Source organism: Myotis davidii, unplaced genomic scaffold, assembly GCF_000327345.1.
Source record: "Myotis davidii unplaced genomic scaffold, ASM32734v1 scaffold184, whole genome shotgun sequence".
NCBI lineage: Eukaryota > Metazoa > Chordata > Mammalia > Chiroptera > Vespertilionidae > Myotis > Myotis davidii.
In genome coordinates this window covers 5,284,874-5,301,369 of record NW_006297021.1, presented here as the reverse complement: position 1 = coordinate 5,301,369, position 16,496 = coordinate 5,284,874, and the positions used below count along the sequence as shown (strand labels likewise).

General features: G+C 45.4%; 1 protein-coding gene across 2 annotated transcripts in view; it reads right to left on the bottom strand.

Moving 5' to 3' along the window:
• Positions 1-280: 280 nt before the first annotated feature.
• TRAPPC11 (trafficking protein particle complex 11) overlaps positions 281-16,496 on the bottom strand; it is a 32,054-nt gene continuing 15,838 nt past the window's right edge. Inside the window, exons 19-30 of one of the 2 annotated variants that reach the window (XM_006772663.2) lie at positions 13,688-13,843; positions 11,868-12,055; positions 11,620-11,768; positions 11,352-11,473; positions 10,604-10,723; positions 8,217-8,282; positions 7,969-8,125; positions 5,887-5,998; positions 5,300-5,391; positions 4,191-4,324; positions 2,580-2,747; positions 281-1,214 (exon numbers count right to left, since the gene is read on the bottom strand). In XM_006772663.2, the coding sequence (XP_006772726.1) occupies positions 1,170-1,214; positions 2,580-2,747; positions 4,191-4,324; positions 5,300-5,391; positions 5,887-5,998; positions 7,969-8,125; positions 8,217-8,282; positions 10,604-10,723; positions 11,352-11,473; positions 11,620-11,768; positions 11,868-12,055; positions 13,688-13,843 (1,509 nt within the window). In that variant the 3' untranslated portion in view covers positions 281-1,169. Of the gene's footprint in view, positions 1,215-2,579; positions 2,748-4,190; positions 4,401-5,299; positions 5,392-5,886; positions 5,999-7,968; positions 8,126-8,216; positions 8,283-10,603; positions 10,724-11,351; positions 11,474-11,619; positions 11,769-11,867; positions 12,056-13,687; positions 13,844-16,496 lie in introns of those variants that run through there. The other variant, XM_015569763.1, reaches the window with a different exon arrangement.

The following is a 16,496-nucleotide window of genomic DNA, read 5'->3' as shown; positions in this document are numbered from 1 at the left end:
GTACTGCCTCATGCAATGCCAACGTGGAAATCACAACTCGGTATTCTCAACAGTATCATCGGGGAGAATATCAACTGGAAGACTTTTAATATTGCGGGTGGAGCTGTAACACTGGCCATGAAAGAAAGGACTCAATTCAAGACAAAGTCAAGACTCTTTCCTTCGAGTGACACGAGACACTGAAAGCAGCTGGTCCCCTGCTCTGCACCGCCTGGCGCCAGGGTCCCAGGGCACAGCCGTGTCGCGGACTGAGTCAAAGTGAATGAGAGATATCTGCAGGCACGTTGAAAGAGAACACATTTATTTACACCAGTTTCCTTTTTACAACTCCTACACGTTTAAATAATCAACATTTCCAGGAAATCAGGTAGTTTTAAATTAAAATATTTAAAGAGATTTCCACAATGTGATTTTTATTTACATGAATTTTCAAGAACCTAAATGGTTGTTTTTAAACTGCACAACCTAACAAAAAGCTCTTATTTAGACCTTGAATCTTTTTAAAAACTTTCCTGTTTGGGGAATTACGCTGGCGACCAGGTCCTTGCAGTTTGGGCCCTTGCAGATAAGGGTCCTAATGACACACACACACCCGCCCCTGACGAGCCACGCTGGGTGGAGCTGACCCCTCTGACAGGATTTGGTGGTCAGCGAAGCCATGTGTGAGACAGCTCAGATGGCTCCGATGAAAGCTGTCGGCAAGTGTTCTGGATTGGTCACGGTGGCTGCTCAGCTGTGTCCGCGCTGTGAGCACACACTGAGTTGTGAGGATGACCACCTCAGGGTGAGCCCCGTGGGCTGCTGGGGAGGGAGAGCTTCCCCCAGACCCGGTGCGTGCCCCTCCCGTGCACTCCGTTAGGGCTGGGTTTTCCGGAAGCTGCACATGCACTTCACTGCGTTGAAAAGAATTTACTGTTCACAAGCGACTTTCAACAGTAACGGTCTGACAGCTGTCACGTCGCACTGACAGGTTTCAAAGGTTTATTAGTGAAACTACGCAGAGGACAGGCTCTGTTCATCTCTTAGGCACGAGTTCCTCTGAATAGTTGGTATAACATCTATTAAAAAATAAAGATTAACGTTCACCACGATCAACGCTATAGCTCGGAATGAAAGCCTCAGGGAGCTCTGTCCAGCGTCTGCGAGCACGGCCAGGGCCGGCAGGAACGTCACGCAGCGGCGATGGAGGCGTCGTCCCCGAGGCGGCCCTGTGGCTTCGAAGTGAGAAAACAAGATGGTTTACAGAGTAATAGTGACCCATAAGCTCTCTTAATTGAAAAGATTTTTAAATTCTTGGAACTGTTCACAAAAACAGTATAAACATGTGCAAATACCAAAATAAATGTATTTGCCTTTCATCTCAGCTTCTTTCTTCACTTGAATTGGGGCTGGCAACTGTGTGCTAGGTCCCCTGTTCCTTCTGACCCCTGCAGACACCCGCAGCTGATCAGGCACCTCCACCTGCTGACCCCACTTCAGCCGCCTGGTGTTCTAGCGCCACTGCCAATCTATCACCACTGGTGGGGCAGAGGGCATATGGGAAATCTCTACCTTCCTCTCAATTTTGCTGTGAATCCAAAACTATTTAGACACTAGAGATCTAAAATCATGAATATGGCTTTTCTGTTTCATTTCGTTTTAAACAATTTAAAGTATGGAATAGGATAAAAGCTTGGAAGGGTTTATAAAGCAATTTTTCTGCAGATGCAAAAAAGTGTGTAAACCTAGAAAAATAAAAGCTAGAGAAATTATGAAGGACACATGAGCAGAAACTAACTTGTAATTTACCAAGTCCCAGGTAACAGAAACAAGGCCCAGTTTCCCCAAACTTGAGACAGGAAAAGGGAAACTGTGCAATGGAACCTGCCATTCCCAAACGGGAACCCACTGAAAAGAAGAGAGGATCACACATGCTGAGAACATCTGCCTAGTGGGGAGCACAGACTATCAGGGGGCAGTCTCGGCTCAGGCACTGCGAGTGGCTGACTGGGAGGTGAAGCGCGAGCTACACGATCCATCTGTGTGGCCACCTCCCTGTCACACACTATGACCACCCACCGTCTTCTACTGCAGGAACCTGGAGTAAGTCAGAACAGTAAACCACAGTACAGTGCCCAATAGATGGCCATTTTCAGAACAGACTCAACCTATATAACTTTATTAACCAATGTCACCCAATAAATTCAATAAAAAAAAGACCCCAATTCGGTATTACACCGTTAAGTGAGAGAATTAGGAGAATTCAGTGATCACATTTAGAAAGTTAATCCATTTTGATTAAAAATTAGTTACAAGTTAACTATAATTTAAAAACATACTTTATGAAAGCCAAAGAAAAAAACACACTTAAGGATACTATAAAGATAAACTATTTACCTAAGGGAATAAACATTTTTTTAATTAGATTCTATAAATATAGTAACTATAGAAATGGATAGCAATACTGCCAAATTCAGAGGATAAAAATCACAACTATCACTGTGAGTCTCAAATTATTGTTTAGCGATGTTTACATGGAAAACAAATCTTTTGTTTGTTTTCAAGACAGTATATTTAAAAGGCAGATGTCCAAGCCTTACCTTTACAAAAATACTGGTCGGTATGAAACGCCTGAGCAGCTGGTTTGTGAAGTTGGGAAATCTAAGCAAGTTGATGTTGAGAGATGGCAGCTGTTGGTATCCAGCCATGAGAGGATAGAAGTTGTATAACATTTCCTGTTCGGTGCCAGGTAAGATCCGTAACCGAATCTAAATCACAAAAGTCATAGATAATCAGATACGCAGATCTGCAATATCTTAGTTGTCACCCCCAGAATATTTACAAATGTTTGGACACCCAAATCTCTCTGGTGAATATTTCCTCTCTCCCATTCCATCCTCCACAGACTCCAAAAGGTAAGCTGAACTAGTACCACACAGATGATACGTGTGTAAGACATATGCATGAGCCTGGCAGCTGTGGCTCAGGAGTGGAGCATCGACCAACGCACCAAGAGGTCCCCACCTGGTTCAGGGTCAGGGCACATGCCGGGGTTGTGGGCTCAATCCCCAGTAGGGCGCATGCAGGAGGCAGCCGATCAATGATTCTCTCACAGCTCTCATTGGTGTTTCTATCTCGCTCTCCCTCTCCCTGTGTCTGTCTGAAATCAATAAAAACATATTAAAAACTATGCGCATGATTTCTGTCTACCAAGACCTAAAAGGCAACTATACCAGCTTAAAAATGAGCACACTCGACGGAGCGATATATTCTGTGTCATAGGCCAGGTAGAGTGAGTCACAAAATAGTAAGGATAATTTACAGAAAAGTATCTTTGTAAACATGATGTCAACATAAGACACATTAGTTGTTTCTTGTGTGTGTGTTTTTTTTAGGAATTTTGTTAAGGTGAGTAACTTCAGGGGGGAAAAGATGTTTACAAATTTTTAACAATACTTTAGAAAAGAACACAAACTGGTAAGATTTTGGTATTTTACATGATCCAATTATTTTTAAGTTAATGTGTGAAAAAGATGAAGACACACAAGAAAAGCTTACTCATTTGCAAATGAGTGCATACAGGTCCATGCCACAGATAATATATGTACATGTGCACCAACATACCAGAGCTAAGATTATACTTACTGTGTAAAAGTTTAAATTAGTGTATGAACTAGAGTATACATCATATATAGTTCTATTTCGCATACTCAGGGCACAGATGACTAGTCAGGGTATGTACTTCCAGGTGTTATGACACATTTGTTCCTCTAATTATGATCTATTAATAAAAAGTACTTACTGACGACAAAACACTGCACTGGCAGTGCTGAAGAGAATTAGGCATTTTAATATAGGTAGTCATGCCTCCAGGCCTCAAAAGCAGACAGACACACACACACACACACACACACACACACTCATTAGTCATTAAAGGGAAATCTAAGATTTTCAGGAATCCCATTATACAGCCCAAAGATTTGTGAACTCTTATTTTCAAGGAGAAAGGACCTATACATGTGATCGCAATGTGAGGTCTGCCCATTGATCCCGCCTCTGTAACAATGTCCTCAATCCACAGAAGAGACTGAAGATGCACTCCTATCAGAATCCCAGGTCCACGGTCAGTCTTATCAGCCCACGTGCACAGCTCTCCACGCCCTGCCACACCTGGTGTCTACAGGGGCATCCCAGTGAGGTGCGAACTGTACCTGCTTAAGGCCCGAGAACATAAAGGCGTCGCTGGGCTCCACGGAGACCTCCAGGTCCTGAACCAGGTTGGTCTTGTTCTGCAGGTGATACCGGACGGGCAGCGATTCCCTGACTCGGCCGAACGACGGCAGGTCTGCAGGGAGGACACGATCCTCTTGGTTAGAAAACAGCTCACTCTCTGTGGGGTCTTCTTGCAAATGACTCTCCTTCTACAAGACACGGGCTTATTTAAACTATCAGTATCCCTGCGCTCTTGCTAAATAAAACTTCCTGATTGAAAAAGGCCACAGGACTATGAAAAACCAGGGGAAGACGATTCAACATCTCCTTTGAAAGTGACTGACTTAGAAAGGGTGTTGGCTGTCAGGAGCTGAATTATATTTTAGGAATAATTTAAAAATCCACCAAAGGTTTCCCCAAGTATCAACCATGGTTCAGAAAGGGGTGGCAGACATCCGTGCCACTGATGGGAGCACATACCACGGAATATGAAGTATTCCTGCCCCGAACTTGAACCTGAATCTGACCACACCTACAGATCGAACTCCCAATGTATAGGGCGCAGAAACACTGAGCAATAATGCAGTGCAATCAGCAAAGTCCAGCCCGCAGCAAGCTCCGCAGGACAAAGGACTCGGCCCCGCGGTAAACAAACAGCAAGGCCGGGGGGAGGTGACGTGTGGAAGGCGATGGCCCTGGAGGGGGAGAGGGAGTCGGCCGGCTGCCCAGTTGCAAAACTATGCATGGCAGAGACCGCAGGCACATAAGGAACAGTCAGTCCACCAGGGAAATTTCAACACTAGAATTCGATAATATTAAGACAATTTTGCCAATTTTTAAAGTCGTGACAATGGTACTCTGATGAGGTTTAGAAAAATAACCACTAATATTACAGATACACTCTGAAATGTCTAGAGATGAAATGATATCTGGATTTGCTTCAAAATGATGGGGTAGGAGGAGTGTGTAGAGGCACATGAAACGAGACTGCTCACAGCCCACTTTGGTAAATGTCAGGTATTTTTCATAATCAAAAGATTTTAAAAGTCTTAGCAGCCGAAACACCCTTCTCCTTGGGGCCCTCTGCCCGTGGGCCTGCATGCGTTACCTGCGCTCACGTGCAGGGGGATGTTTTCCACGATCACGTGCGGCAGGGTGATGGTGGTGCTGACAGCAGGGAGGCTGTCCGCAGCCGAGGTCCTGCGGAGAAGGGCACCTCAGTCACATGTCACATGCAAAGTCAATCAATCAAAACAGGGACCGTGGACAGTCACCAACTGGCTAAGGTTTACTCCTGATGTGCAACAATCCAACTGCCCTTGTATACCGATGTTAAACCCAGCAACCTCGCCGGAACGCTTATAACGCTAACAATTTGTTGATTCCCTTGGGTATGCTACGTAGGCAATCCTGTTCCCTGCAAATAAGGGCAGTTTCTCCTAATGTGCTAACGGTCCAACCATCAAAATCAGTTTGGTAAGACTCCCTCAGAATATAGGCCACAGATTGTGACAAGACACCGACGGAAGTGCAATGATCCTTCTTCATCTTCGTGGATGTGACCATGGGCAGGGACAGCCTGTGGCTGCCAGCCTCCTTCCGGGACAGAAGCTCCCAGCTACTAAAGGACGACGAGGAACAACTAAGCCATTAGAACAGCAGACGGTGAAGAGCAACAGCGCTGACATCGCTTACCTCTTCCAGCAGATAACGTAATGCCCCGTGGCCACTCCACCTTCCAGGTTCCCCACCGCCGGGCACCGCAGACAGAAGCACTCGCTCGCGCTCTCTCCGGTCTGCAAGACAACTACAAGTGCGAGCCTTTCAGTCCCTGAGCGGGACTCCGAGTGAGCAGAGGGTCCCGCGGGAAACAGTGAGAAGAACCTGGGTACGTGTTACTTAGAGACCCGGACACCGCGGCTCACAGGCGTCCGCACGTCCCTGTGCTGTGTCTCTTCTAATCCAGTAATAAAAGCAGGCAAGCAGCTGCCTGTCTGTGACACGCTCCCCTGGGGACTAGTGCAGGGGAGGAGCCTGGAGTCAGAATAACACCCTCTGGTGATTATTTTTATTTCTCTAAATTACTTCATGTCTCCAAAGGAAACACTTCCCAATAGGGGCAAAAACACACACAAAAATACAAAAACGGGTAATTTTAGTTATTCCTTAAAGTGGTCCAAATGGCATTCCAGGAGACTCTGGACTGTCTCTGAATAAGCACATACTGTTGAGATCACGGAAACGGAATACATCAGACAGTGACTCACTATTGCCCAACGTGGCTACTTACCTCTCGTGCAAGGATGCGCTCCTCTCACCAACTTATAGCAAATCTCCTGATAACTAGATAAAGGCTCATCTAAACCAAGCCCTGCCCACCCTCCGCACGTCCTGGCCTGCAGTGTCGCTCCTGTAAACGCCAGTTGGCAACAGTGCCATCTAATGCCAACCTCAGCAAATCTAGGAGCAACACCAGAGAATGACAGCCAAGTCCCTGAACATTACTAACTGTTTTTATGGCTTTCCCATGAAGAAGGCTGTGATGAGTTGATGGTTGTGATTGTGGTAGATACCAGAAACGAAAAGGAAAAAAGCTGGATCAATCTTCACTTGAATTAACTACTTTTGATTAATTTTTAAGGACTAGGATATGATAATGTAGCCCAGTTAGTACAACTCACATCAATTCAACCCTGTTAGAATAGCTTTTTAAAAAACCTGAGGTGTTCATATTAATTCCCTTAAAGTCCTCCCTAATTTAAGAAGTTAAAACCAAAATGATCACAGACTTCCTGAACAATTAACATTAAGGTCAAATTTATGGCCTAGGACAAATGTGATTTTTAATGTGTCAAACGCAAACTTTACAGTGCACCAGTGCTGGTGTTCTCGGAGGTGGCAGACTGAATAATGTCACCCCCCACCCCCCAAAGATATCACACCTAATTCCCAGAACCTTTGAATGTCACCCCGATGGCGAAAAGGACCTCACTGATGGGATTAAGGGTCTTGAAGCTGGGAGGTTATCCTGGGTCATCCAGGAGGGCCCAATGTAACCACAAGGGCCAGAAGAGAGGGAGGCACCGGGGAGTCTGAGGAGGAGATGTGACAATGGGAGCAGAGGTCACAGAAGGTTTCTGAAGACGAGACACCGCTGGCTTTGAAGGTGGAGGAGGAGCCACGAGGCGAGGAATGCACATGGCCCCAGAAACAGAAAAAGGCAAAGGGAAGGATCTCCCTGGAGCCTACAGACACGCAGTCCTTGGTTTGGGGACTTTTGACCTTAAAAAACAGACATTGTTCATTGATGGAACAAACGCTCATGAACTGTGAGGATGCAGTGGGATCGGGGCTGAGAAGCTGGGTGCAGGAGGTGTGCAGAAGGGAGAACAGCCGCTCTAAGTGAGACAACATAGAACCAAACCACAGGCTACAGACAAACCAGAGTTAAGTCCCTTTGTCACCTCATCAATGTTATGACAAAACAACACTGAATGAAACCATGTCATTCATGGACCTGCTGTAATATTCTCATGTACCTTTTTAAAAAAGTAACTTCCTTAGAGTAGCAAAAATCTGACTTTTTAAAAAAATGTATACAGAAATTGTAAATGATACCTTAATTCTAAATGTATTTGTGAGCATAAGTCTCAAGTTCCTTTCCTTACCAAAAGCCAACTCTTACATTGCTAAGTACACATATGCACACACACATGTGCATGCAAACAGGAGCACACCTAACTCTGTGCTAATTAAGTGCATGAGCCACAGTCTCACCTTTGTCCACCTGGGACTCCAGCTGGTCCACAGACGCCATGGTGGGCGCGAGCTGGAGCTCACTGGAGACGATGGTGAGGGCCCAGGGGGAGGCGCTCAGCAGGTCGGTCATCAGCGGGAAGGGGATGTCAGCGTAGACCCTCTCCAGGTGCTCGAACTGTCACGAATGAAGACAGGTAAGTCCGCTTTATTTTTCCTGTTGATTCCTATAACCTAAGTGGTTTCCAATCCGCTTCATAGGGACGTACCTTTGTAGAAACAAATTTAACTGCTACGTCGAATGGAAAGACGGTTTCTATCGTTACAGTTTCATCCTGCAGGAAAAAGTAAAAGGCACATGCAATGGTTTTTTAAATCGTAAGCGTCCGTAGAGTTTTCAAAACAGAAGGCATACCAAACAGTCTAAATAAACAGTCCCAACTTATATAGGATTTCCCCCTTAGATATCTGTAAAAATCCATGTAGAGAGACCGGATTCTTATTCTAATAAATTATCTTGTGTATCATCACACTGCGAGCGCTTGCTTGCGCATTCTTTATCTCAGGACCTGGTGCGAGTAGGCAGGGCAGGCACTGTCACCGTCCCACAGCAGGAGCCAGAGGTGAGGACACTGGCAGACCTCAGGCCACCACGCCAGCGGTGCCGAGCATAAAATCTGGGTCTTCTGTCGCCTCGACTCAAGGTGAGTAAAACAGCAACAATGATGATAACGCAATGTGACGCCGTGTTTTATTCACCATACGTGCACAATGCAATGCTCAGAACTCAAGGAAACACATGCTGTTATTACCGCCACGTGAAGATGAAATGGTCACATGGCTGGTAAGTGACCAAGGCAGAAACGGAACCAAATCGGACCCTGGAGCCTGCCTTTAACCACATGCTCCACCTGCTCACAAGCGCTGCACTGAACTGTAACGTTCTGATTTTGCAGGCAAGGAAACTGAGGCCGGAAGAAGTTGCACAGCTTGCTGAGCTCCCAGGGTAGGAGGCAGTGCTGAGACAGCACCCTCACCGCCTAACTCGCCAGCCAGGGCACATCTGACAGCATGCAGCGAGGCCAGGAACTGTCAACAGTGCGCCACAAGCACGTTTAAAACATGCAGCACCTGACTGTTTAGTCAGGGACACTGACTGCTTTTCCCTCAGATTGAAGAATTAAAAAATGACAATAGCCAAACAATAGCCGTCTGGTGTGAATGAATCAAAACTATGCTTTTGTCAGATTGGCAAAAATACGCTTTTGGTGTCACAAAATCTTAGCAATTAGTTTCTGTGTGCCACGCGGTGGTAAAGGTTGAAAATCGCTGAACTGGGTGAAATTTTTTTTTTCCTTTTGTAAATCCTCACCCAAGGACATTTTTCCATTGATTTTTAGAGAGAGTGGGAGGGAGGGGGAGAGACAGAGAGAGAGAGAAACATCGATGTGAGAGAGACACATCGACTGGTTGCCTCCCACACGAGCCCTGGCCAGGGACAGGGATCGAGCCTGCAATCGAGGTACGTGCCTTTAACCGGAATTGAAGCCGGGACCCCCTAGCTCAGTCGATGTGGCTCAGTGGTTGAGCGTCAACTTATGAACCAGGTCACAGTTCGATTCCCAGTCAGGGCATGTGCCCGGGTTGCAGGCTCAGTCCCCAGTGGGGGTTGTGCAGGAGGCAGCCGATCAATGATGCTCTCTCATCACTATGTTTCTATCTCTCTCTCCCTCTCCCTTCCTCTCTGAAACCAATTTTTAAAAAAGATTTTTTTTTTATTAAAGAAAGAAACCGGGACCCTTCAGTCTGCAGGCCGACGCTCTATCCACTGAGCAAACCAGCCAGGGCTGGATGAAACTTTTAACCGTACATTCCAAGCCTTCCTCCTCCCACTTGGGAAATACTCCTGATTTCCTTGGGATGGTTTTGCTTCCCAGTAACTTATAAAGAGCCCACTGCCCAGACTCTGCAGTGACCGAACGACAAATCCCCAGGTAACTAGGCCAACTGCCCTGCTGGGCCGAGAACCCAGTTTCTAGAAAACGCTGGGACAACAGGGCTGCCAGGAGTAAGATGCGAAACACTGTAGTTTTCCACCAATAGATGTAAGCATTACTAAGATAAGGTTAAATCTATATAAAAACATGCCCCCGCCCCCCCAGCTCTATAAACAGAAAGCAGACCACGAAGAATTCCATCAGAGTCGACAGCAGCTGCCTGAGCCGTGAACTGACAGCTTCCCTACTGTCACTCTCCTCGGTGTGCACTTACCACACCGACTTTCCTAAGAACCTATTTTAACAGAAAAATATCTCATAAGGGAAACCTCCCTTTCTTCAAAACCTCCTACACATGAGCCAACTCACCGCTTTTACCTAATGTGTGACTTTGTAATAGCAGACAGGTGTAAGCTCTCAAGATTTGTGTGCATGAGTGCTCAAACCTTTTGATTCTCTACGTGAAAAGCCATGCCTGCCAATTTTCTGATGTCTGAGCAATGAATGCCTTATTGTACTGTTTATGATCAACGTAAGTGAGAGAAAAAAAATCAACCGATGTTAATGAAAATCTGAAACAGACTATGAGCACCTGCTTTCCGACAAGTAAACGAAACAATATGACGCCTCCTGCAGGAGCCACGAAAAACAATAAATACCTTGTGACACTTGCAGACGATTTCTCTGTCTTCAATAGTTGTAGTGATCAGGTAAGAAACATACACGAGGAACATTCTGGAACCCACTGTGCCACAGCGGATGTATAATGTTTTTTCCAGCTGCAACAAAATAAAAGTATTTTAATATAATTACTATTACAGCTTTCCATCTGATATATAGGGTGTCCCCCAAAATGTAGACACATACTTTGAATAATTATAAAGGCAGTGTTTGTTTAAAATACATTTTGAAATTGAGCTATCAGCTGTTAAAGTGTGCATACATTTATGGGGGACACCCTGTATATTCGGGGATAATGTCCCCACCTTTTATCCTTTACTGTAGCAACTGGTTAAATGCCGGAACACTTTCTACAGGCTGTTCCTGCACAGGGTCAGAGTGGGATCATTACTACTCCATCTTTTTACTATTATGCCCAGCTCCTCAAGAAATCTTTGTGTTTGGTTTGGAATCAAAAGTTGACTGAAAAATTATTTCACTAAGTTACACACACAGTGTTATTTAATTATTTATCAGGCAACTAAATCTCTGTATTAAGGTCATTTGTTCTAAAATCCCTTGTGCAAAACCTGAAGACATTTACACAGTTAAGTGTGTAAATTGGCATAAAACAGGCATAAGTGAAGTCACGTTTCTTGTCTCAGGAAATGCCATGAAGTGCTCTAAGACTCGCTCCATTTAAACTACAAGCTAGCAGCCTTTCTCCCCGGCACTGTCCCCAATTACCTGCTCCCCGGGACGCAGGTCCTCCACGGGAATGTCGGTGAGCAAGGCCGGGCAGGACTCATCGCACAGCTCTGTCCCCTGAAGCGTCACCTGAGTTTTCTGAGTTAGATTGGCATCCTGTCCTAAAAGGGTTAACATTGTTTTAGAATCCCGAGAATTCAAAGCTTACCCTCACAGTCAACACTGCACCAAGCGCACTGCGCCATGACCACTTTAAACAGACTTCCTAGAGCCCACACCACGGACCAGACTGAAAAGGCACGCGTACCGGGTTTCAAACCTGCAGTGAGCTTCACATCTCGGATCCGGCTCTTCTCGTGGGACTGAACGGTCACAACCAAACAGTACATCTCGTTCGTCAGGGCAGGAGGGTCGTGCCGCAGGTGCACCGAGATGCTTGGAACTCTGGAGATGACCCTGTGGGGAAACCGCAGCTGAGGAACTGGTCGCTTTAGAGACAAACGAGCCTCACAGGGACTCGACACGCAAGGCGCCCGCCTGGCAAGCCCGACTCACATGGTGCTGGCCTGGACCAGGACGCTGTCCCAGTGCACCTCGTCGTCAGGGAGCTTGGGCCGTCGTTTGAAAGAGCGCGAGGCCTGGAGGGCTTCCTGGGTGGAAGCGGCGTCTCCGCCTCCGCCCTGCCAGTTTAGAACCACGCACCTTCCCGCCTCGTGGCCCAGCACCAGGTCCACGGAGGTGATCTGAAAGGAAGAGACCTGTCAGCAGGGCCCGCTCATTCTTGTTCGCCGCCACCCCCCTCCACAAATGCGATCGGGGACTGCTGGTCTGCGGAGCCCATGCAGAAACCCAGGTGCGAGGGAAGTCAGACTCCCGCTGCCCTGGCCGGAGCGTCGTCCCGCACACCAGGAGGGGCACGCACCTCGGTTGCAGGTTTGATCCCGTGGTCCGGGTGCAACCAAACTGATGGGTGTTTCTCTCTGACACCGATGTTTCTCCCGCTCCTCCTCCCTCCCCCTTCCTCTCAGGAAAGTCAATTTAAAAAGAAACAACAGAGAAACCTGCTGTTAGAGTCTTACCCTGGCCATTGATGAGCTGGGACACTGGCTAACACTAGGTTTAAAATTCTTTGCCTTTAAACAGAGAATAACTTGACTTTTTAGCTAAGACACTGACTGCTATGGTTTTAGCACCTGGCATAGTGCCTGACATAACGGGTGCTCAATAGTGGTTGCTGAGTGAAATAAATGAATGTTTTTGATAACCATTAATATATTCATAACCTAACTCCACACATTTTTCCTGGAGACATCTCTGGTATTAGCAATGAAATTCTTTACTAATTGAACAAATGCTCCTTTCAACTAAATCCACCAACAAATGTATTCAAAATAATATTATTATGATTTACGTCTAATAGGTTTCCTTAGGTACCTTGTAAAAAATAATTAGGGATTTAGTCAAAATCATGAAGATTTCTTTTAAATGAATATATAAAATCTCTGGATATTGGGTAATAATAAATTCAAAAGACTCACCGAAATTGTTATGGGAGTACTGGTAGTACAATCTAAAGTTCCCGTCTTAGAAAGGGTTCCAAGTTGATATTAGCCGACCGCTCTCAGTCAAGCCATGGAAAGCATGCACTTAATAAGTGCTTACTGCATACCAATAACTGTTCCAAGCAATTTACATTAGCTAACTAATTTCATGCCCACGAAACACTAAGAGGTAGGTCCTATTATTAGACCCATTTTACAGATGAATAAACTGAGACACAAAGAAGTCAAGGAACTGCCCAGGGTCACAAGCTAATATGCTGGAGAGTTGAAATTTAAACCCACGTAGTTTGGCTTCAGAGTTTATGCTCAATAAAACATTACTTCCATTGTATATGCCTGAAAGGCATTTTAATTATCTATATTAAATGAATCCTTTAATATATACATACACATATATATACACATATATATCTTCCTTTTTTATCTTTAAAATATGCAATCAGCAATGTTTAAACATCAAAATGACTGAATTGTCACATCACACAAAATACAATTGCTATATGTTTTGTTTATAATTCCTTAAGGGATTAGGCCAACATTAAAAAATAAGGTTGATCTTATGTACTAACAGGAAATGACGTCTAACATATGCTATTAAGTAAAAAAGCCAACCACTGAACACTACACAGTGTATTCTCAGTGAAAGGGAACCCCAAGCCATTATGAATGGTTCCCCTGGCAAGTCCAAGTGGCAGTCTTTCTTACTTACTTACTTCTTACTTACTTAATAAACATCTGTATCACTTGAATTTTCTCTGGCATACACATATACTTGTATCATTTAAAATCTCTCTTACAAATTTCACAACTAACCTCAATTTTCTTTCCCACATCTTCAGTTTTTGCAACAAATTTAAACACAAACTTCCTCGTTTTTCCAGGAACTAAGCACATCTTCCCTTGAGTCAAGTTTTCTAAAACTTCGCTTGCTTTGGACGCTTCCTGGATCACACAGAACTGGTTGTACTCCTGAAAAAGAGGTCGGCAAGAGCCGCAGTGCATGACGTCAACATCATGCTTTGCTTACACTGAACACGCGTGAGCTGGCGCTCGTAAGGCTGCCTCCACTGAGCGGTGCATCAGGAAGGGCTGCCAGTGGAAGGAAGTTTGTATGCAAAGCAGGCGCGTCTCCGCACCGACTCAGGCTGCAGTGTCCGTGCTGGGCCTTCAGCTCCCCTTTTCCCTGTGCGCTCACTGCGCTGCAGTCTCCTGTCTTCCTGCTTGGCACCTCTGTGCTATTTCCCACAGACGCTTCCAATTCTGTCCTGTTTCCCCAACCAGAAGCTCACATCCACACCTGCCTAGGGGTAGTCCCACATGACCCAGATTCAGCACCCAGCTGCGCGCCCACCTGCCTTCGCACAGCGGCTCCTCTTCCAGATGCGCCAACACAGACCCGTCCTGCATAAGCCCGTGGACGCACCACTCCCACCCAGTCCTCATAGCAAGAGCGCCCCAGGAGCTGCTGCACCCCAGCAGGTGGAGTATCTTCTCAGAAAACTCCCATAGGTTATGCTGTTACTTTCCCTTATGTTCATTTTTAGTCCACGCTTATGAAATCTAAGAACGAGCCACCACTTTTCCTGTGATTTCTATCTTGAATTTCAAATAACACATGTTCAGAATATAATCTAACTCTAAAACTAATTGCTTTACATTTTAATATTTTTATTAGTTTTTCATTACAGAAATAGTCTATGTTTGTTATTTAATTAAGGAAAGAAATAGGATAGTAGGACAGGAGCAAAGGAAACTACAAGTCTCTACACTGACCCTAATTCCGGATTTAGGATATTTCCTGGCGAGCAAAGGAGTTACCTGTCCTGTGGAGCTCACGTTCTAGAAAGGAAAACAAGTCCTTACTGAACAATCCCCCACAGCGAAGCCACGCCGGTGACAAGCCCTGGGCAGGGCTGTGGAGCCTGGCGAGCTCAGGGGGTCACGTGGTCAGGGAGGTGTCCCTGAGGGAGTGAGGCTTTAAGGGGCTACAACACCAGGAACTGAGCAGATACAGAGAGCAGGGAAGCCAGGCAAGCAGGTGAAGCAGCACATGCCCCATCCCGATAGTGCACCATCTCCCATACGCTGAAATCTGTAACCATGGAAACAGGACTCACAGAAACGGAGCGGAGTGGTGGTTACCAAGGGGTGGGGCAGTGGGGAGATGCTGGTCAAAGAGCACTACTTGGGACAGATGTCAGACTTTCAACAATGAGGATTAAAATAAGAGCACTAACTTCCACTTACTGACGGGGAAGTTCTCACACACAGTGTGGTGACAATAATGAACAACACTGTACGCATCACGGAGAGGTGAGAGAGCAGGTCCTCAGTGTGCGCACCACACACACACACACACACACTCACACACACTCACACACTCACACACTCACACACACACACACACACACGGGGACTACGGGAGGTGATGACCTGTTAGCTAACCTAACTGTGATCATCGTTTTGTAATATGCGTGGGTACCAAAGCATCATGTTGTACACTTTAAAGTTACAGTTTATATCCTATCTCAGTAAAGCTATAAAAATTAATTCATCAGAAAGTAAAATGTTTTGGCTCTTTTTACAAAGGCCCTGCCCTTTATTCATCCTACCCCATTCTTTGTCCTCTGTCTACACTCAGGAACCCAGCCTTACTGAAATGTCTTGTATCCAATTCCTCACAGGAAAGGTCAGGTGCATCAGGGGAGGTGGCCTCTGCACCTGCCTTCAGAAAAGGCCTCCAGTTGGTTTCCATAACATTTCTTCCCCTGTTTTGTTACTGGAATAAAATTTCTTAAAGCTTTTGCTTTAAAATTCTCAAACTTCTCAGGTTCACCATGATATCAAGAATATTGTCACTCTCAGTAAGTGCTTGCTGGCTAAAGGCTCCATACACTTTCCAGGTGACCTAGGTAATTATCTACTAAGTGAGCTTATAACTGAAAGTTAGAACGTAACACAGCACTTAACTGGACACTATCATACCACACAAGTGTTCACACATGAGAAATACAGTGCAGTCCCCATTCTGCAGAGAAAAGCTGCTGAAAACGCGACTATTCAAGAAGGAGACAGTGTGAGCTCCGGGGAGGGACGTGGAGGAGCAGAGGTTTACATATTTACTCTTCATTTATATCTATCCCACCTCAATTTCTTCAACATCAAGCACATAATCCTATACAATAAAAGGCTAATATGCAAATTGTCCCCTCGACCGGGAGTTCGACCAGGGGGCAGGGCTGGCTAGCCAACCTCCCATGTCCCCTCCCCCTGGCCAGCCCCACCGCCAATCCAGGCACCTGGCCAGACCCCACTGATGCACGAATTCGTGCACTGGGCCTCTAGTAGTTTAATAATGAAAAACTAATATCAATGCTATATGCAGAGCAAATGATTTTGAAAATTATATTCATTCTGAATAGATCTTATTTGGAATTCAAGTTACATATTACAAAAATATATTGACAAAGTTCTTAGATTTCATAAGCATGGAGTGAAAAACAAAAATAGTAGGAAAATGTTAAATTTGAATTACTGATATAGAAGTTGAGAACTACACACATTGTTTAATTTCCTACAAAGTCATTGAGACCTAAAGCTTGCTAAGCTCACTCTATCTAAC